Genomic DNA, 21360 nt, shown 5'->3' on the forward strand with positions numbered 1-21360 from the left:
ATTCATTCTTCTTGGTGCTGACAGTTAAAAGTGTGTAAGTCTCCTGCACAACTGAACTACCCAGACTAGAAGTCTGGTCCTGAGTCAACAGCTACATAGAAGCGTTTGTCGTTGTCATGACGATACATGAAGCCTTTATCAGTCATTGTAAATTCCTTCCGGGCAGAGAAATCCTCTGAAATCTCCTCCTTTCTAAAATAAATGAATTGGTCTGAAGACAATAGCTTGACAAACCTCCACATCTGTTGGTGGAGCTCCAGGATCCATCTGCATGAGTTCAGCTGTCTCATTATTTCAGTCTGCTCATCCAAATTAAACTGGAGCATCACACAAATGTTGAGCACAAGCCCACACAGTTATACAAGTGACAAGCTGGTAGTTTATAAGGTCACAGTTGGATTAATATTAACCTTTTTCTGAGCCAGTCGTCCTCTCACTGAAAATGAGGAAGGTTTCTGCATGTGAAGGTATTCATGAGGCTGTGCTGTGTCATTTGCATGTGAGTGAGTAGTGTGTGTGTGTGTGTGTGTGTGACTGCTCAGAGATCCTTCACACTTGTCCGCTAATGACCTTCAAATTCTGGCAGATCATAAAATCAAATCCAGGAGGTTTCTTCTCCCACGAGAAAGACCAAGAAACGTCTTTCCCATGTCAGACATCACGTCACTTTTATTTTACAGACAAAACCATTAAACCCTTCACACATAAGAGACATTGTGTCCACACATGTTCAGGTTTTAAGCTTCTGAAGAATTTTAGATAACAACATTCAGAACATCCCATCTGTGTCAGCAGGTTTTTATGCTCATAATATGTGGGATTTTATTTCAGCGTTTAAGAGCAACAACGCCCACAACTCAAACACACAATGGGAACCTTGAGACTTGTAACCTCAGTAATAGACAGTAACGGTGATAGACTTTTATCATGATGGCCGAGAAATGTACGAATGATACGATATTTTAATCTTCAATTGTTCTTTTTGTAGTCAGATTAATTGTTGTATAAAATGTGTCTTTTAAGAATGCATTTTTTCTCACTACCCCCCCCCCCCCCCCCCCCCCCCCCCCCCCCCCACACACACACACACACACTCCTTTTTAATTTTAAATAAGAACTATCTGGAAGGGTTTTGAATCAAGGGTCTGGCCAGGACCTCCTCCGCGCTCAGGGCGTGAAAGTAGTGTGAAAGCGTAGAACAGGAGTCATTTCCATGACAACAAACGACCACGTGTTCACACCCCAAAGCTCCGGAAAACAGTTAAATCCACCATCGTTTTGATTGACTAACAAATGCTGGTCATCTGTAAAGGTGAGAGAGTTTCATCCTGCTGTGTCATCGTGGGAACGTGGAGCAGGAGACGCCATTCTGTCTTTTATTACCCGCGACACTTAATTCCCCCCAAAAGATATCTGTTACTGGAATGTTACTTGATTGTAATCGGTGTTTTTTTCACATAATATGTGAGAATCATTGGTTATTCTTATGAATCATGGATATCAGCGAGCAACTGATGATCATTTATTCCAGATGTTCCTGTATCATGCGCGTATTTCTGTGCTCGGGGCTCCTCTTGTTCTGCCCACCAACAAATTCACATTCTTCTCTTCCACTTTTGCTGCTTTCATGTCTTTTCACATGGAAATGTTGCACGAGCTGCCTTTCTCATGCGCGTGCCGTTCACACTTGGCACGTGGCGCGTCTTTCCGTCTCCCGAGAATCTCTTCAAAGAGATTAAGAGCAAAATAGGAATAAAATACAGTTTAGTGATTTAAAGTTGATTTCAAAATTGATATTGCTCTCACAAAATAGGAGTTTTTTCCCCTTCATAGCTATTTCAACATTTTTGACAATGATTCGCTGTTTACAAGCACGTTTAGAGCCCAGTAGGTAGGTTTAGGCCACGTACACATTCAATCAACCATCAATTTTCTTTTCTTAACTTCAAATCTAATCTTTAGATTGTAATTTTTTTCAAACAATACAGTACAATTTAAAAATGTATTTTATGCGATTTATTTCTCCTGTAAATAATAAACAACACTTCGTTTTGGTGTTGACCGAAATTGTAATAAATCGGGTCTTTGGTGATATAATTAAAGTACGTGTTTTATTCCTATTTGCTTTCAATCTCTTTGAAGAGATTCTCGGGAGACGGAAAGACGCGCCACGTGCCAGGTGTGAACGGCACGCGCATGAGAAAGGCAGCTCGTGCAACATTTCCATGTGAGAAGACATGAAAGCAGCAAAAGTGGGAGAGAAGAATGTGAGGCTGAGGCTGATGAATGAGAAGGACTAGTCGGGTATTTGTTGGTGGGCAGAACAAGAGGAGCCCCGAGCACAGAAACACACGCATGATACAGGAACACGCATGATACAGGAACACGCATGATACAGGAACACGCATGTGAGAACTTCTATAAAGACGTGCACCAACATCCTCGCGGATTCTGTCATTGGTCCAAAGAATATAATCAAATCAAACGAGTTGCCGTCATCATTTGAGGAAAAACACGATTCTTTCATTCACGCACGGTGCTTCTGGTGTCGTGAAAACAAAACCATCCAATATTATTCCTGTTTTCCACATCCTGACAACCAGGGAGGGTCTCCCTGAAAGCTCGCAATCGGGATTAAGTGTCGCTGTTCGCGGGTAATAAAAGACAGAATGGCGTCTCCTGCTCCACGTTCCCACGATGACACAGCAGGATGAAGCTCTCTCACCTTTACCGGTGACCAGCATCTGTTCATTTAACAGTTTTCCGGCGCTTTGGGGCGAGAACGCGTGGACATTTGTTGCCGTGGAAATGACTCTTGTTCCATGTGCTTTCACACTTTGAGAGTGTGGAGGAGGCAGGTCTGTCCACACCCATTGCTCAGAATACAACTACCAACCTGACAGATACTTCTTTTAGAATTAAAAATGACTGAAAATCGGAAAATATTGTTAAAAACTCCAACAGAAGTTCTGCTTAGAGAATGATGTCCACATGTAAATTTTGTAAATATACCATAGGTTACTGTAGTCTTATACTATTTAAATCTTTCTACTCAATATTGATCTTGATTTAGATTAAATCATTTTATCTTTCTGTAAGGAGACCACACTTTTATTTTTTACTGGACAGTAATGACATATATAGACATCCTTCCTTTCAGCCCTGTCATTCTTCATGTTCGTGTCTGGATGTAACTAGTGTTTGAATTCTTTTTAATTTTTTTTGTAATAAACGTTTACCTTTTTACTGCTCCACGGTGAAAAACAGCTCACTTTCTCTGAAATTGTCCAGTTTCACAACTTCCCTACTTAACTCCACGTCCCATCACACCGAAACTCAGTGCACGATCATGCACAAACAGGTCCCAAGTCAATCTCTCTCTCTTTTTTTGTTGTACAGGGAAACGCTATGGGGCTACTTCCAATATCAGTGTCATAGTTCGTGCCACGGAGTTCATCCTGGACAGAAGAGCCGTTACAGCCTTCACAGCAAAAGCTGTTTCGAAGGGAAATAAATACAAACTCTCAACAAATAGCGAGCAAATCACATAATTTATATTTTAGTTAAAAACGAACGTTTTTTTTAAAAACTAATTTGGAAGTCATTTTAGACTAATGTAAATATTTCTGTTATAATTTAAGAAGCGTTTGTGGGGGGAAAAACTCTTTATTTATGTTTTTTCGATTTTTTCTTTTTTTGTCTTGTTTTCCCACCTTTATCTTGTTTTGTTGTTTGGTCCAGTTCTGTTTTCATCCAAAGGCTATTTTTGTATTTATATTTTTAAAAACAAAATAAACTATTGATAAAAACAAAATAAGGCATTTCTCGATACACTTACGGCTCTCTATTTTGTAGCTTTTATTTTGATAAATGTAAAAGCTAAGTTGAGTAATATTCACAACGAGAGTGGGGGGGATGGAATCAAAAAGTTTACAGATAATTCTTATTTTCTGAAATTATTCTTAAAATTGGCTAAATTAAATTCAGGGAAAATGTAACATCATGCAGCATAATTTATACAAGAAAAGAACAACTGCAACCAGAATGAGAATATAAGTATAGTTAATATAAGGATGACGAGACTGCAAAAACAAATTAAATTAATGAACTAAGAACATTTAGATTGCTTTGACAAGTGGAATGGGTAAACACCAAAAATGATAACAAAAGGAGAGTAGTTATCATATGCAGTTATTATGGTAGTGATTATTAAAGATATACTCAAAGAATATCATGAAAACATAACTTAAGTTATTTTTTGAGGACATTTTTTTTGGGTTAAACATTGTTGACACAAATGGGATGTTCTGAATGTTGTTATCTAAAATTCTTCAGAAGCTTAAAACCTGAACATGTGTGGACACAATGTGTCTTATGTGTGAAGAGTTTAATGGTTTTGTCTGTAAAATAAAAGTGACGTGATGTCTGACATGGGAAAGACGTTTCTTGGTCTTTCTCGTGGGAGAAGAAACCTCCTGGATTTGATTTTATGATCTGCCAGAATTTGAAGGTCATTAGCGGACAAGTGTGAAGGATCTCTGAGCAGTCACACACACACACACACACACACTACTCACTCACATGCAAATGACACAGCACAGCCTCATGAATACCTTCACATGCAGAAACCTTCCTCATTTTCAGTGAGAGGACGACTGGCTCAGAAAAAGGTTAATATTAATCCAACTGTGACCTTATAAACTACCAGCTTGTCACTTGTATAACTGTGTGGGCTTGTGCTCAACATTTGTGTGATGCTCCAGTTTAATTTGGATGAGCAGACTGAAATAATGAGACAGCTGAACTCATGCAGATGGATCCTGGAGCTCCACCAACAGATGTGGAGGTTTGTCAAGCTATTGTCTTCAGACCAATTCATTTATTTTGGAAAGGAGGAGATTTCAGAGGATTTCTCTGCCCGGAAGGAATTTACACTGACTGATAAAGGCTTCATGTATCGTCATGACAACAACAAACGCTTCTATGTAGCTGTTGACTCAGGACCAGACTTCTAGTCTGGGTAGTTCAGTTGTGCAGGAGACTTACACACTTTTAACTGTCAGCACCAAGAAGAATAAATCAACAGCAGGTTTTGTTTATTTGAATAAAAGTTTTAATAGTTATTTACAGAAGTATTCCTCACCATAGGGAGACATTCTAAATAAGTTAAATGTGCAAATAGAAAAGATATGGATGGCAGCAGACTGTGGGTTGTGGTTGTCGTGGTTGCACCTGCTGAAGATCATAGGTGTGATCAGAGATCACTCACAGGTGCTGTAGGAGCTTCACTGATCCCCCACCTGAAAATCTGATGGATGGATATTCTATCACAGCACATCTCACTCATAGGGAACTCTTAATCACGGGAGACGATGGACCCGAGTTTTCCTCGGCACAGAACAGAGAGTCTTCATCCCGGTATAACTCACCTTTACGGCGGTCAGAGCGGCCGTCCCAGTCTGTGTCCCTGTGGTCGTCAGCACAAAGTTCACAACCGAGAGCTGGATCACACAACAACTACATCTACAACTCACATGTCTTTCTTACATTACTCACAGGCTCTTGGTGGTAGATTAGCAACACACATCACAATTAACCTCTGCTGAAGCGGACAAATGGAACCAGCATGCAAAAGTGACGAACAGTAGGTTTTTGAAGATTGGCTGGTGCTCAGGGCCAAGGCCTCCACAGAGAACGGCTGGCTGGGTGACTCTGGAGGTGGTTCTGTTTGTTCGCTCCGTTCCTCATTTGCTGTGAGGGGAGAGGACGTTGAGACTGTCCAGGGTTCTGAACGCAGCGGAACGCCACGGGGCCGGGCACGGACCCTGGCTTATGTAACCACAGGTGAAGAAGAGACTTGCAGGACCTGCTGAGCAGCTGTGAGCTGGAGGAGGGGTGGACCTCACTTCTGTTTTTCCAGTTTGCAGAACCAAAGTCTGAACTGGAAGACCGCGCAGAGGCCGATGGATCCAGCACTGCTCTGAGGCACAGGCCTTTCCCCATAGGTCCCAGGAAGCGAACAGCTCTCTCCATGCAGTCTGAGAAGCCCTCTTGGAAAGAGTCTTTCTGGGATCCTCCACCAGCTTCAGATCTATTCTTGTCTCTTGTTTTCTGTAGAAAGAGAACAGTGTGTTCCAGGATCTCTGCTTTCTCCACTCTGCGCTGAGTGGCTTCCTACAAGAGAAAGAACAATAAAAACAGCTTCTTAGCCCACGGCTGAATTATGGGATGGTGGGTTGATCGCAGCACGTTGACTCCTTTACCTGCGGCAGCAACAAGAGACTCTTTAGGTTGTCCAAGCTGCGGTTTATTCTCTCTCTTCGACGTCTCTCTACATGATGTTTGAGAGGCTGTGAAGTAAAATATCCACAGATTCAGATGAATGAAGAGATTGTGAATCAAACAGAATGCAGATAAAAGTCCCACAGGAGCAACAATGGACCCCAGCGGTCCCACTCAGACGGCCACATGTTGATTAAAGCACGTACCCTCTTTCTGGATGATGAACCCTTTGAATCTTCAAAAGGCTTCATGATTTCAATCCCCCAACAAGCTGCAACCCTGTGAGGACCTGGCTGCTCCGAGTTGAAAGTGACCCCTCAGGCTTCACCGACCATTTTTATTCTCAGTGGGCGTGGTCTCATGCCACACCCACAACCAATCAGAATTTTCTTTTAAATCTTCCCTTCGTTCGTGTTCAAGCTGCAAAACTAAACTTTACTCTGCGTCCTTTACGTCTATAGATCGCGCCACCTACAAAATCTTTTTTATATATAAACAGAATTTTCTCAGTTTGTTTCCTACATTTTAAAATTTCCCTTGATGCTTACAGTTTTCTTGGTGTAAAGTGTAATAAATCAGGTCTTTGGTGATATAATTAAAGTACGTGTTTTATTCCTATTTGCTTTTAATCTCTTTGAAGAGATTCTCGGGAGACGGAAAGACGCGCCACGTGCCAAGTGTGAACGGCACGCGCATGAGAAAGGCAGCGCGTGCAACATTTCCATGTGAGAAGACATGAAAGCAGCAAAAGTGGGAGAGAAGAATGTGAGGCTGAGGCTGATGAATGAGAAGGACTAGTCGGGTATTTGTTGGTGGGCAGAACAAGAGGAGCCCCGAGCACAGAAACACACGCATGATACAGGAACACGCATGATACAGGAACACGCATGATACAGGAACACGCATGATACAGGAACACGCATGATACAGGAACACGCATGTGAGAACTTCTATAAAGACGTGCACCAACATCCTCGCGGATTCTGTCATTAGTCCAAAGAATATAATCAAATCAAACGAGTTGCCGTCATCATTTGAGGAAAAACACGATTCTTTCATTCACGCACGGTGCTTCTGGTGTCGTGAAAACAAAACCATCCAATATTATTCCTGTTTTCCACATCCTGACAACCAGGGAGGGTCTCCCTGAAAGCTCGCAATCGGGATTAAGTGTCGCTGTTCGCGGGTAATAAAAGACAGAATGGCGTCTCCTGCTCCACGTTCCCACGATGACACAGCAGGATGAAGCTCTCTCACCTTTACCGGTGACCAGCATCTGTTCATTTAAGAGTTTTCCGGCGCTTTGGGGCGAGAACACGTGGACATTTGTTGGAAAATGTCTGTATTAGAAGAATTACAGAGAAACTCTGATGAAAACAATAATATTGAGTTGAGTAAATCTCCCAGATAAAGAACTATACTGTGGAGATCGATGTCAACTGATTGTTTCTTTCTTTCTAATTTATATTGATCATAAGTAAGATGAGATCAAACCTTTATCTAGACAAACTGATCAAGGTTACTAAATAAGAGCAGTAGAATATTGTAGTTTTGGGTCTGTGAGGGGTTCCACATGGTGCATGATGGAAACCAGGTTCTGCGGGACAGTATGGGTCAGGAGTGAAGCTGATTCATGTGTACTACTTGACATTCTCACCATATTAAGATGTTCCATGTTTGGTACTATTCAAATCTCTTGGGAGTCGCAGCTTTTCTGTCACAAAGTGTGACAAAGGTCACAAGGTCTATGTTTCAAGTCTAAACTGTGTGCTGAAGCCTTCGACGAAACTTGAGTCTTTCTCATGCTCGACGCTTCTGATGTGTATGTCATTACAACTTGAAGCCAACAGAGGGCAGCAGTGTGTCAGGGCGTCATACTGGGACGCGCGGAGTTGCTGCCCTCTATTAAAGCTGTCTTTGCATCCCTTTACATTAAAACCAACGACAAAATATCCACAGTTTTTAAATTTGTTTATTTGGCAACATAATAATGTTGCTGTACAAACTGTAGATTAAAATGAGGTTTGGGGGAATTACTGGAGGAAGGCAAAAGAAAGGCAAAAAAAAAAGACCTAAAGCGTTAATCTTTTTCCTAATTTTTCAGTTTTCATTTCATTGTTTAATGAAATGAAAATAAAAACATTCAGCTTTATAGGAAGGAGAAACCTTAACATGGAGAGAATTTGCTGGCCAGACTAAAACGTTCTAAAGATAGTTGTTACCATGGGAGAAAACACTAATGGACATCTAAACAAAGCACATTTTGCTGTTAATGCTGCGAAAACAATGTTAAAATGAGCACTAATTGTAAATCACTGAATAAAGATGTGCTCGATGGGTGTGGATAAAAATTCACTGTTATTTATGGAGTGAACGATGGGCAATGAAAACATGGTGTGTATTTAATATAATAGTTAAGCACTAAGAATATGTAGTGGAAGTTTCAAAAGTCAGATGATAAATGAAGGAGTGTCACAGGGAAACGTTGGTATTTGTAACAGCGGTAAAAGGAGCGCAGAGGGCGGAAGAAAGGATACCACTGAAAGCAGCTTTAATCACTTTCAAATTTACTCGTTAGGAAATGCGGAACCGAACATATCAGCATCAAAGGGAAAGAAGTAGCTCACAAGAAAGCAAATGAAGCAACAAAATAGCGCAACAACACGAGTTTACAGTCGAAAACAACAGTGAAGCCTGTTCAATTTTAAAAATTAGTGCAATTGAATGCTCATGATCTATTTTGAGGGAGAATTAAAATGAGCCTGGGCAAAGTGAGAACGCCTACAATGATTTTAGGGAATACGTATTAATCCAACGTTATTTCCATTTGATAACAGTTTAGTTTGGCTTGTTTTTCCTCTGGGAGCGGAGGTTTACGGGAACAAATCCATCCAGACGCCCTCCACGCTTGTAGGTGGCGGTAGTGCAAACAGTCCTTGTGGCGACGTGACAGAGAAGAAGAAGAAAAGAAAAACAGGCGAAGAAGAACCAGGTGGTGACGTCACCAATACTGAATCGCATTGAATCCGCTTTCAAGTCGTAGCACGAGCCAACTACCGACAGAAGGCGAACATCAAACAAAATATATATAAACCGGTATATATTTTACTGTTCTGAGGGTGGAACAAAACGGAAATATGTCTGTCAAAGGAGACTTGTCTTCAAGCGAAAAGCAGTTGTTTAATGTCATTTCTACGGGTAAGCCTCTTCCAGTAATGCCTGAGAACTTGCAGACAGGATCTGGTTCTTGATATCATCGCCCAGATTACAATCGCTGTGAAGCAGATATCTAAAATCCTAGTTAGAGGCTTGAACTAGCTCATAACTAGCTGTTATGCGGTTGGTCAGCGAGGCTGGGAAGTGCTGCCAGTCAGTGCACGAGTGGCTGAAGACAGTTCAAAACATTTATTTTCATGTCAAAGGAGGTGTGCAATGCTGAATGATCCGCGTGGTTGTGTTTTCTTTTGCAATAACCTTGAATTTGATTCACCCAGGAAATGTCCAAGAAGCCTCTCGGCTGCTGGGCTGTAAAGATGTTCGGGTCAACTGTTTGGATGAGGTAAGGAAGCCATAATGTTTAACGTTTGCCCATCTAAACACTGATAATAATGCTTTTATACTGTGTACAGTTTGTGCCCCGTATTTGTATTTTTCATCTAATAATGAATGCAGCGTGGACACAGTTAGAAATAATGAAAGTCGTTTGGCTATTCTGTGACATCTGTTCATGATAGGTCGAGAAGGACCTTCTCTAAGGTCCTCTTGGTTTTGTAGTGGATTTTGTCAGAATCAGGGGTAGCTTTAAATGGATGTCGTGTGCAGTATAATCTAAACACAATGCTGAGACCTTTTCTGATGTATATGTGTGTATGTATATGTGTCCTCAGTATGGAATGACCCCCCTTATGCACGCTGCTTACAAAGGAAAAACAGACATGTGCAAATTGTTGCTACAGCATGGAGCAGATGTCAATTGCAATGAACATGAGCACGGATACACGGCACTCATGTTTGCTGGCCTGTCAGGTATGCCGTCAGTTCCACCATCTCAAGTTTTCAGCCCCATCAGGACACATCTGACCCTGTTATTTTAGAAAGCTTCTCCCTGTATCTGTTATTCCTCTGCAGGTAAGACTGAAATCACCTGGTTGATGCTGGACGCCGGTGCAGAAACAGATGTGGTCAACTCGGTGGGAAGGACCGCTGCACAGATGGCTGCCTTTGTGGGTATGTCTGAGTGTGACATGTGCTCTTTCACATGAGAGTCAAGTGTTTTAAGGACTCACAAGGACAAAGAGCCACACACATTTTTGGCAGTGGAGAACATTCAGCCTGTAAATGGGATCCTCAACAGATGGTCCCATCACTTGCATTATCCACGGAAGACGAGTGTAGGAAATATTAGGATAAATGTCACTGTCAGTATTTGGTGTAGCCAATGTACACATGTATGTATGTAGAATACTGCTTATATTTCCGTCTTTTCCTGAAACTTTTCTGTCACGTATTTGTAGAAAATACCTATCAAGTTGACTTGAACTCTGTCCTACAGCTTGGGAATGACTCTTCCTCTCTGTCTTATTCAGGCCAACACGACTGTGTCACCGTTATCAACAACTACTTCTCTCGTGCAAGACTGGATTATTATTCCAAGCCACAGGGTCTGGAGAAGGAGCCCAAGCTGCCACCCAAACTAGCTGGACCCCTCCACAAGATCATCATGGGCACCAACCTGAACCCAGTAAAAGTAGGAGACAACCTCACTGATTTTATATCCATCCTGCAGGAAGTTGTACCTTTTAAAGTGCTTAGAGATTGATGTGGATGATCTCTGCCACAATTTACTCCCCCAGTTTCAACATTTACAACATCCTGGTGAAAGGACATGTTTTGTTTTTGAAAGATTAAAGCGTCCATTCATGCTGAGGATGATGAGCAGTTCAGGAAAGCTGTGTGCTCTTTCCTAGATGGTGATGCTGGTCGAGGAGAACCCTCTGCTGCTGGAGGCAGAGGCTCTCGATAAATGTCGGCGGGTGATGGAGCTGATCTGTGAGAAATGCATCAAGCAGCAGGAAATGAACGAGGTTCTGGCCATGAAGATGCACTACATCAGCTGCGTCCTGGGAAAGTGCGCCTCCTTCCTGAAAGACCGTGACGACAAGTTGGATGGCCTCACCAAGAGGTGTGTGGTAAATTTCTTCTGGTGATAGTTGAGATGTGCTGATGAAAAAGGAATCTTCGTAGACATCGACTTGGTTATGAGAGATGTTTATTGGAGAGAGGTATCAATCAGACGCTGCAGCTTGTCCGAGGGAGCTTTCGTGGTCCCGATGGTGAAGATCTCTGAAGTGCTTTATTCGGTAGACCCTTATATATGGTCAAGTAAACACATTCCTTTCTTGTGACCTCGTGACACAATATAACCAACCAGATGGTATAGAGTCCAGTCTGAGAACCCAAGAACCTGTGGACCCATGTACTCCTTCACAGCAATTCCTCTTGGGTTATAACAAGACATTAAATCACAAGCACAGAAAAACATAGGTGACAGGACACAGATGGAACATATTTGAGATGGTTTTAGAGTGATTTGGTTCTATTTAAACTTACTTTTACTCCTTAACTGACGGCACCTTGATTACTTTGTAATGTCCCTGATTGATTATAAGAAGATATTCACAGGTTTTATAATAAGTTGTGATTTTTCACTCTGAACACTGAAACCGGAACTGTTCGGTTCTCCTTGTTCGGCGTCTTGCAGCTTGCTGAAGGGTCGCGACAGCGACGGCTTCCCGGTGTATCAGGAGAAGTTTATTAGGGAGTGCATCCGCAAGTTTCCCTACTGTGACGTTACCTTGCTGCAACAGCTGGTGCGAAGTATCGCCCCTGTCGAGATTGTGAGTCAAACCCACCTTATAGATGCTGTAGCGCCAGTTGTGCTGGAGGTTTTGTGCAAATCTTTGTTTATGACTCCAGGGCAACGATCCCACAGCCCTTTCTGTGCTGACTCAAGCCATCACTGGGCAGGTGGGCTTCATAGATGCAGAGTTCTGTACGTCATGTGGAGAGAAGGGAGCCCAGAAGAGATGCTCAGCGTGTAAGATGGTAATAACCTGACTGTAGGCCTCTCAGCCACAAAATCCTGTTTCATTTCTAGTTTTCTATAATCAGTTACGCAATCAACTAAAGTGTCTTTCTTTGGCACCAGGTGGTCTACTGTGACAAAGCCTGCCAGAAACTGCATTGGTTCACCCACAAGAAAGTCTGCAAGAAGCTCCAGGAGCAGCGAGAGAAACAAGAGGCGGAAGCAGCCAAACTCAGGATGCAGCAGAGCAATGGTACCTTTACATCAGAACCTCTTGCAAAAAGCAGCTGCACATGTACACAAGCACTGTGTCAGCATTGTTTTGAAAAGTTGAGGTCTGAATGGACTCTGCTGTCTGTCTGAGCCTGAGCCTGTGAATGCACAGTTCTGGATAGTCTTGTGGCAGAACTTGTGGTGCCCAGTGGGACTGTAGGGAAGAGAACAACAAGACATCACTCTCAGCAGGACAGAGTCCAGGACCCGCTCTACCAGCGTATGGTCTGTCACTCTAAGGGTGTCCTTACCAGGGATTTTTCTTTGCTGTTGATGCATTAAAATGAAAAAACAAGCAGAATAATAAGAGCAAGTCACACAATATCCTCAGTTATCCAGGTCAAAGAACTCTTGTCTTCAGCTGAACGTCTCTGTGGTTCCTGGACGATGTCTCTCCTCTCATCTGAGGTTTCTTCAGTTCCATTACCTCTTAATATTTTTTGCTTTGTCACCTGGACGACAGCGTTACTTCCTGCATGGGCTGATAAACGATGCGCTCTGCTGCTTAGTAAATGACTGCTTGTGTAATCTGCAGCTGTGAGTCCAATCAGAACAAGCTGTGGTTAACAGAACACACTTGCTTGGATTGTTGTATGGGGGAGATGGGGGTCTGATGGTTTGAGTGTGAAGCACACTTCATTTCTTTTTCTCCAGACTCTTTTGAAGTTTAGCTGCCTGAACATCTTTTGCCAGGTTTGGTCCCGATCGTGACAACTTTGTCTTCGTTTCAGAGGAGGATAAAGAGGCGAATGAGGCTGCAGACGCCACACAGAAGCTCAAACTGGAGACCAACAGCAACGGAAACTCTGCAGCAGAAACAGCAAAACCAGTTTCCAGCGAAGACGCTGACAACTGAGGGAGATAAAGTCTTTCTGGCTATGTTCATCCCAAAGCATCTGCTGACCAACGACGGAGAAAGGAATTGCGCCCAGTTTGCAAGGACTGATCCAGGAGGAGGACAATGACCGTCTTTGAACATTTATTTTTCTGTTGTCAGATGTCTTTGTCATAGGGGACAGATGTGTTAATAAATTATCGAAAGCTTTTAATCAGTGATGGAAAGATATTTTTCCTGAGAACGGGTGATTTTCCACCCACCTTGTGCTGGTGGCGAGCGAGTTGATTAGGCCTTTATTTGCTCTGGGAGGTTCACGTTGTTTCATCTGTAGAGCAACATAAACATTTAAAAGATGCTGAGAAGCATAAGTGCATTCTAACTTATATCACAGTATCATACAGTTCAGCTTCATTCAATGTGTTTTGCACCAGTGAACAAAACTAATGTTGCTAGAGTCAATGTGAAGAATTTTAGCAGGCAGACTCAAGGCCAACAGGGGGCGAGGAGACGGGTACAGCACCTGGATGGCACTGTAAATAAAAAAACAAAGCTTTAACATTTGTTCTGTAGGTGGGCTTTAATGGAGAGAACTTAAGTCTGAGCCGTCTCTGTCGCTGGCTAGTTAGGTTAGATATTTGCTGAAGGCATCCATCCCAGAGACAGAAGGTTCAAAAGTGAAATAATAATTAAAATTATTCAGGAGTGAGAAACCTCCATGAGTATTGGAGGAAGGACACTGCCTGTCTACATACATCAAAGGTTGTAAAACCTACATTTCCACATTATCAGGAAATTTGTTGTAAGATTAGACATTAATTAAAACATGCAAATATATATCAAATAGTGATGATGATTTAAAAAGTGAAAGATGAATTTGTTTAGGTACAACAGATGAGATGGGGTTGAGCTAATTTTCATCACTATACTTATAAAACAATCATATTTTTAAAAAAGGAAAAAAATATACATAAGATTCTAGAGATTCGTGCACAGATATATTTTATTGGGCTTTTATAAGGTAAGCAGCTCATTGGAAGCTGTGTTTAAAAACCCTGACCGGACGTACGTCACGACTTTAGCCGAGTGTCAACATCCGGTAGAGAGCAGCATGCTCGACGGTGAGTGTAACCCGGACAGGCCCCCTCTACCCCGGGACGCCGGGACCCACCGAGCGACCAGCGTCGACTTCCCGGTGTGTGTGGTTCTACCTGCCGGGGGAACCGGAGAGAGAACCGGGTTACAGACCCCGAAGCAGTTCTGGTCGTTTTTGGAGCGACCCCTCATTAGCTACACTATCGATGCTTTCGAAAGGTAAACGGGCTGATACTAAAGCTCTGCGGGACCCCAGCTTAAGACCCCCAGCACCAGTTATTTACAGTTCCACATTATTACCAAGGAAATTAGCCTGTGTGTGTGAGACCTTTTGTGCTTTATGCTGTGTTTTGCTGTAAAGAAGAAGAGAGGCTAATAGGGATAGACTTAACTCAGACCCACCAGTTAGTCCCCCTAGTTCTGTTTCCGTGAAGGTTTTGCCCTAGTCTGGAGGCAGAACTTCTGACCTGTCACAGACAGGTTAGCTGTTAGCTTCAGCCTCCTCACACACCTCCTTCTCCCCCTCGTTTAGCTGCAGTTTAATGATGCAGTTGAATGAGTTTGCAAAGATCTCCCAGAAGAAGCATTTCTTTCTTCTGATGCTGTGGGGCAGTTCCTCCTCTGTATTTGGTTTAAATCCACCAGGTCCTCTGTTCTGGTGTCCAAGTGATCCAATTTTAGACTAATCTAACTAAAAAGAACGTGGCTGCCTCCTTAATTCCTGGACTGATGCAACTGTCTGGTGGAGGAACATCTTGACTGTGGCCAGTTTCTGGATGAGGGGGATCAAGCAGCTACTGACGTGTCCCAACAGGATGTTTTGTGTGTTACTATTTGAGGACATTATACTTTTCAATACTCTTGACTTGGATAAAGAACAGATCACATTTTATCACAAATGAATGCAGAAAAGCATGAATACCCAAAAGGCTCACCTACTTTTCCCTTCCCTTTATGGTGATTCGATATGGCTAGTTTGACTTTAACATCCTCCTGAGGGTAAACACGTCCATCCAGTAGATCCCAGTAGATGTCATGAGCCAGAATCCACTTGATGAGGGTAGTTTTGTTTCACAAGTGTCTCCATTCACCGATGTTCCCTCCCGGATCGATAGTGATCAGTTAGGCTCCCCACTTAGCTGCAGCTAAGACTGCTAGCATTGTAGGAAGTGGAGGGGTGGGAGGGACACGAGTCGTCTGAAGGTTCTGGTCCACCTGCTCCTCGGGTATTGATGGCAGTTATGTGAACCCGATAAGAGCTGGGAGGTTCCCACCCACCAACTAACAACTGAACAGCACGATAAAAAAAACCAACTGATCGCTCCCCGTTTTAGTGTAACAGTTGTCGATAGTTTGGATTTAAAATGTGGAGGTTGTTTCAGCAGCGATCAGGGAACCCGGTTGTTTTTTGGGACACGCCACACATGCGCCTCTCATGTGACCCGATTTCCAGAGTCCAAAACAAATATTTGTTTGTGTCACTTGATACTATCTCAGAATGTTCTGGAAATTCATTTTCTGTAGCCGGGAAGCTTGTTTCCGGAGTTTGGATGCAAACCAGCTTCACTGGGGTTGGAAAGAACTTCTTCTAATGAACCTAATGAATTTGTGCTCTAGAGAGCTGCTTTCTCTTGGCTCATAGTTGCTCTAGTGCAGTTTTACTCTTACTTGCAGCCTGCTCTTGGCTCTGGAAGGGAATTTAAATTGGTTTAAATAGACCAAGTCAGGCTAACGGGAAGAATCCTCAGTCATCTTTTCATTATTTGGGAGCTTTTCATGCGTACTCATGACGTCAGCATGCTTAGATTTAAGGGAATCATATTATTGAGCGTAGCTTTTGTTCATTTTGACCACGCCTGTGCCAATAGGCCTCAGAGCTAAGGACGTTCATGCTTCCCGCAGCCTCCTTCACCAACCATCGGCCCTCTCCTCAGGCTCTTGGGCTCTGTCCAATGAGGAGTTTATCCTCCAGCTTTTGCTGAAGCAGCTCCAGTTTGATCCATGAGAGGGTGGTTTTGACAGGAACTGGGTCTAAACTGCTAATATTTCTGTGTTTTCCAATTGTCTGATATTTGTGAAACCATTCATGTTGCTTGGTGTCTCCTGGCAGGGTGTCATGGATCCAGGACGTCGTGGTTGTGGTTGCAAAAGAAAACCTGGACCAGATGAGCGGTATCGTCCAGCGTTTTGGACACAGGAAGGTGCGAGTGGTGACGGGGGGCTCCACCCGCCATAGGTCCATATATAACGGCGTCCAGGCTCTGGCAGAGGACAGACCAGAGGTCGTCATCATTCACGATGCCGTGCGACCTTTTGTGGAAGAGGACTTTCTGTCCAAAATCACCCTCGCTGCTAAGGAACACGGGGTCGGTATACCGAGAGACGCACCTGTCCACACTTTTACTGTAGATTTTTAGTATCTCGGCATCTAACCTGACCTCAGGTAGATAAATTCCAGCCCAGTTTTCTCTGCAACAACCCTGTTTTTAAAATATACTTTATAAATGTCCCTTTTTCAATGTGTCAAGCAGCCTCAAGTCATTAGTTTAGTCGTGACCCAGGAGATATTTTCTACTCTTCTAAAGAGTTAACAAAGAAATGATTGTTCCTTTTCATCTTTCTTCCTTCTCCACAGAACATTGGAGGCCACAGAAACATCTGCGGTTGCACTCATTCATTAATGTTCCAGCCTCAGTCGGGTCGTCTTTGACCCGGTTGGGTTCTGTGAAGCGACAAAACACTCAAACGTGTGAAAAACTCCCTCCCAGAGAAGCCAGTTTTAGGCTTTAAGCCTCTTTCAGATGGAGAAAACCTGAAGAAAATGACATAGTTCCATCTTTTAGAGTTCAATGCACACGAGTTATTTTGTGTGAGAGAATATCCGCTTTAACAATGGCTGACTGTTATTCACGTTGTCATGACAACAAATATGGCGACACCTTCCTCAAAGCGAAGTCCACCTGAACACTGCAAGAACCTTCTCTGTAGTTTGTTGTTCCGTCCTCAATAACTGCAGCCTTTTCCTTCTTTGTGTTTGTGTTGTTGATGCAGGCAGCAGGAGCCATCCGGCCTCTTGTTTCCACGGTGATCGCCACCACGTCCGAGGGCTTCCTGGATCATTCTCTTGAACGGGCCAAGTACAGAGCCAGCGAAACGCCTCAGGGCTTCACGTATGAGGTCATCTCTCAGGCCTATCAGAGGGTACATTTAGAGCTGTTCAATCCCAGCTTGGTGCTTTTTAAAAATGGTTATAAATGTATTCAACCACAAGTAAAACCAACTTATCCTGATGATGAGCAGGTCTTCAGAGCTAGACCAAGTCCTCATTTGATCTAGACCAGGGATGGGAAAATCCACTACTTCAGAGCCGGATTCAAACCGGGTTTTCTATCCTACAGGTGGACAAGGGTTGCTCCTGGGGTTCCAGCACTTTCTACCTGATAGGACACAAAACCCAGCTTGAATCTGACCCAGGAGGACTGGATTTGCACAATCTAGACCGTAGAGTTGCTTCAGCTAGGAGGACTCTTAAAACTTGCCTCTGAAGCTAGAATGGCTTAACGTGCTGACACACAGCCTCGTGTACGGAACCATCGCTCGCTCCCTTAAACGCTGTTGCTGTCTGACTTTTTCTGACTTGTTTTCGCAGAGCAGCGAGTCAGATCTGGAGTTTGGCACCGAGTGTCTTCACCTGGCTCTGCAGCACTGCCACATCAACGCCAAACTCATCCCGGGGCCACCAACACTGTGGAAGGTCAGCCTTATTGATCTAATGTCTAGTATAGAGAGAAATACTCCTCAACAGAGTCCCAGTTAGCAAAGCTGCTGCTCTGTGTAGGAGCAGCAGAAGGATGCTGGGTTTGGGCACCAGTGTGGTCATTTACATACAATCTGCTGTGATGTCACAGCCTGGAGTGGAAAGGCTGAGACCCATTACCCATAAATCAATGGGAACTGAGGAAAAGTAGAGATTTTCCCCACTGAAGGGAGGGAGTATAAAAGCAAAATGTCAGATATTCAGAATTAAATGTAAATCTGAGAGGTAAACACACACGTAACCTCCGACACCCGACCACCGAGCCAACGTCACCACAGCAGGTGTGAAGCTGGGGTGCCCCTGAGCAAGGCACCTGATCCCCACTGAACTATAACCTTTGGTCCTATCAGCCAGCTGATGTGGCCTGCGAATATTAATAAATGGCTCCATCATCTGAAAAGGCTGTCGATATAATGGAAGATTATTCTATTTTGAAGCTATTTTTCCCCTCTGTAGATAAAAGCTTTTGCTTTTCTTCTCCAGGTAACTTACAGATGGGATTTGGCCGCTGCAGGTTCGATTATCAAAGGTGGGTCACGGTTTTGTACGTTTGTACAATAGTATGTGTGTGATGGGACTATTTTGGCACATTCAAAACAGAGGTAAGGACAAAAAGGGGACATCAGGTCATATCCTGGTGACCCCGGCAGGAATCAGACGGTTGCTCTTCTTTGTTTTTCAGAGCCGATGTTGCAGTCGGCCTGTGTGGTCTCAGGTGACTCTGTGCACGCCGCCACACTCATCACTGCCCTTCAGAAGGCTCTGCACATGGTAAGAAGGACCCACCTCTGCTCTGTGGACCACTTCTGATGCCCTTGTCCTCATTAGGGCTTATTGGTGATGGACAAACTTTGTATTCTGACACATTTCTATCAGAACCAGCTTTAATTTAGCTCGTAGTTGGAGCTACAGTGAGCTGCAAAAGTACCTAGCAGAACTTCAGATGGGTTCAAACAAGAGAAGAGAGCTTAAGACATGTGGACACAACCTGGAGGAATATCTGGTGGGACTAAATGTAGAGCACCAAATGTGAAGAAGCAAGCTGCAGTCGGTCCGACTGTCACGCCGCCACCACCTCATCGTCATCAGCCTGGTTTTCAGCAAACACCCAGTTTACTAGATATTATTTTAACCGGCTAAATACATACCTGGTAATAATTGTTCCGGGCCATGTTGGTGGAAAAGGGACTAAGATCCTCAACCCGTCCGTCCCCTTCTGAGCAAACTGCTCTGGATCACCTTTGTCTTACAGAAGCTGCATGTCGTCACAGATTTATCGGCAGAAAAACACACGTTTCTGTTGAAAGAGTGGAACTACATTCAAGTTTCTGTGAGTCACTGTCCTAGATCCTTCATTGTATTCTAGAATGAGATCACATGATTACATATTTTAGTCTGCTGCCTCATGATTAGTTATGTTCCATTGGCTGTTTGAGTTACAGGTCTGAACACACAGTGACTCTTTCACTGGTCTTTTGATCGTTTTCAGGTCGATGTTTGCTGTCGGTCTGATATTGAGGCCCTGGTGACACAGTTGGAGGTGGAAAAGCGAGTGCTTCAATACCCTCTGGTCCTCATTTGGGTGAGTTCCTGCTGCCGAAGTACATAGATACCATGTCGCTCACAGGTGCTGTATGCTAACTGTCATGTTAACCTAAACACGTTAGCATCATTGGTTGTTATCCAGAACACAGTAGGCTGATAGGAATGAAGTCAGAGTTTGTTCTGACAACATACTGCCGTCCTTATTTTGCTTCGTTTCAAGCGTTTTTGTTTTGACAGCTGTGCTTGAACACTTCCAATGGAAAATCCTGCAGTACAACAGAGGGGAAGAAACCAGCCATCACGGACTTGGCCTCATCTTTAGAGCATAAAAAGATTCTCCTCTATGGTATCCAGCTACCAACACAGAAGGTAAGGATCTTCTCTGTGCCACTTTCATGCCTTCGACAAAGGTGTGCCACTCGAGGGCTTCTCTTTAGTCAGGGAATCTGAGGAGATTTAGTTCTCCTGAGCAGCAACAGAAGATTTAATATTTGACTTTTACCATCAGAGTTGGGCGCTCAAACGCATCATTTCCGTCCCTCCTGCAGGACTCAGATTGCTGGGAGACGTCGGTGTTGAAGGTATCTGATCTCATATCTGTCCTGGTCAAAGAGAGGAGCCCAGCTCTTGTGGGTCAGCTTCTACAGGCCTGAAGGGACGTTTCCCCTCACAGTTTTATTCTCCCTCGCTGTGTCCCGTTCCGAGCTTTGAGAAAATCACGGAAATACGGAATCGTTGTTTTGATATATTAAAGGCCAGCAGTGGTATTTTTAACACAACATTTTTGTACTCTGTAAGATATGTAACATTCTGACTGATAATTAATAAATAACTACTACTGTAATACACTACCAATAAAGAGTAACTAAAATCTCAATGTGTGTAAAATTTCTCCTTCAGAAACTCAATAAAATCAGTGCATTTTTACCACATTTAGAGTCTCTGAAGATCTTAAAGGTCCTAAAACTGTACAAAATGTGCAGTGGAAGACTGGAGGACTCTTCTGAGAGGTTGGACACAAAAGACAAGTGTTGTGTCAGGTGCTCCATGGTGAAACCCAGGAAAGATGCAGGTCCTGTCGGTAGCCATGAAAAGGTGCTGCAGGGATGCACTGACTGGCTGAGTCTTAAACTGAATGCAATTAAGGGAAAATATTTCCTGACTTTTACTTCCATATTTTGCTTGATCTCACATCTGCAGCAGGAAAACTGCTAAACTGAACAAGTAACTATGCAAATACTGATGTTCCTTCTCTGGTTAACTGCCTATATTTAGTACAATCCTCAAAGGTTTCATATATTTATATTAATTATATTATATATTATATTAAAGATGACCGAGCTTCATTATAACGAAGGGTCTTAAGACTTTAAAAACAAAATCAAACTTTAAGTCTTAGTCAAAACTGTCAAGTAGAAAATCCATCTA

At 43.2% G+C, this 21360-nt stretch overlaps 3 protein-coding genes and 1 long non-coding RNA gene across 9 annotated transcripts; 2 read left to right on the plus strand and 2 right to left on the minus strand.

The window, feature by feature from the left end:
- Positions 1-5096: 5096 nt before the first annotated feature.
- her7 (hairy and enhancer of split related-7) lies at positions 5097-6628 on the minus strand. 5 transcript variants are annotated; one of them, XR_003888978.1, is made up of 5 exons: positions 6489-6628; positions 6264-6350; positions 5557-6174; positions 5430-5467; positions 5097-5308 (listed from the first exon to the last, which is right to left on the minus strand). XR_003888978.1 is itself a non-coding variant. In XM_029838966.1 (3 exons), the coding sequence occupies exons 1-3, from the start codon at positions 6531-6533 to the stop codon at positions 5671-5673; spliced, it is 636 nt and encodes a 211-aa protein (XP_029694826.1). In that variant the 5' UTR covers positions 6534-6628; the 3' UTR covers positions 5097-5670. The 5 variants fall into 5 exon arrangements, 1 of the variants encoding a protein (XP_029694826.1); XR_003888977.1 differs by having other exon boundaries at positions 5097-5467; XR_003888976.1 differs by having other exon boundaries at positions 5097-5467; positions 5548-6174.
- A 2628-nt stretch (positions 6629-9256) lies between these two features.
- On the plus strand, positions 9257-13689 carry ankmy2a (ankyrin repeat and MYND domain containing 2a). The gene is made up of 10 exons (XM_003965709.3): positions 9257-9480; positions 9777-9841; positions 10170-10308; positions 10411-10509; positions 10869-11029; positions 11250-11464; positions 12044-12179; positions 12259-12387; positions 12491-12620; positions 13372-13689. Exons 1-10 carry the CDS (start codon positions 9420-9422, stop codon positions 13494-13496), a joined length of 1260 nt encoding a protein of 419 aa, XP_003965758.1. The 5' UTR covers positions 9257-9419; the 3' UTR covers positions 13497-13689.
- A 49-nt stretch (positions 13690-13738) lies between these two features.
- LOC115250489 (uncharacterized) lies at positions 13739-16650 on the minus strand. The gene is made up of 2 exons (XR_003889049.1): positions 15510-16650; positions 13739-13803 (listed from the first exon to the last, which is right to left on the minus strand). It is a non-coding gene; the product is annotated as an uncharacterized lncRNA (long non-coding RNA).
- On the plus strand, positions 14547-20806 carry crppa (CDP-L-ribitol pyrophosphorylase A). 2 transcript variants are annotated; one of them, XM_029839196.1, is made up of 10 exons: positions 14547-14789; positions 16681-16936; positions 17622-17771; positions 18220-18324; positions 18871-18916; positions 19070-19158; positions 19640-19717; positions 19877-19969; positions 20170-20301; positions 20441-20806. In XM_029839196.1, exons 1-10 carry the CDS (start codon positions 14587-14589, stop codon positions 20519-20521), a joined length of 1233 nt encoding a protein of 410 aa, XP_029695056.1. In that variant the 5' UTR covers positions 14547-14586; the 3' UTR covers positions 20522-20806. The 2 variants fall into 2 exon arrangements, with proteins under 2 accessions (XP_029695056.1, XP_011603429.1); XM_011605127.2 differs by having other exon boundaries at positions 14548-14789; positions 20481-20806.
- The last annotated feature ends 554 nt before the right edge of the window (positions 20807-21360 follow it).

This window comes from Takifugu rubripes, chromosome 7 (assembly GCF_901000725.2).
Source record: "Takifugu rubripes chromosome 7, fTakRub1.2, whole genome shotgun sequence".
In the NCBI taxonomy this organism is placed as follows: Eukaryota; Metazoa; Chordata; class Actinopteri; order Tetraodontiformes; family Tetraodontidae; genus Takifugu; species Takifugu rubripes.

Bases quoted from the DNA above. Each gene is read 5' to 3' on its own strand.
- ankmy2a (XM_003965709.3), top strand. From the start codon at position 9,420: ATGTCTGTCAAAGGAGACTTGTCTTCAAGCGAAAAGCAGTTGTTTAAT. The intron at 11,465-12,043 runs GTGTGTGGTAAA...GGCGTCTTGCAG, and splicing joins TTGGATGGCCTCACCAAGAG to CTTGCTGAAGGGTCGCGACA. The intron at 12,621-13,371 runs GTACCTTTACAT...TCTTCGTTTCAG, and splicing joins CAGGATGCAGCAGAGCAATG to AGGAGGATAAAGAGGCGAAT.
- her7 (XM_029838966.1), bottom strand. From the start codon at position 6,533: ATGAAGCCTTTTGAAGATTCAAAGGGTTCATCATCCAGAAAGAGG. The intron at 6,351-6,488 runs GTACGTGCTTTA...TTTACTTCACAG, and splicing joins GTTCATCATCCAGAAAGAGG to CCTCTCAAACATCATGTAGA. The intron at 6,175-6,263 runs GTAAAGGAGTCA...TTTCTCTTGTAG, and splicing joins GTCTCTTGTTGCTGCCGCAG to GAAGCCACTCAGCGCAGAGT.
- crppa (XM_011605127.2), top strand. From the start codon at position 14,587: ATGCTCGACGGTGAGTGTAACCCGGACAGGCCCCCTCTACCCCGGGAC. The intron at 18,325-18,870 runs GTCAGCCTTATT...TTTCTTCTCCAG, and splicing joins GGCCACCAACACTGTGGAAG to GTAACTTACAGATGGGATTT. The intron at 19,970-20,169 runs GTGAGTTCCTGC...TTGTTTTGACAG, and splicing joins ACCCTCTGGTCCTCATTTGG to CTGTGCTTGAACACTTCCAA.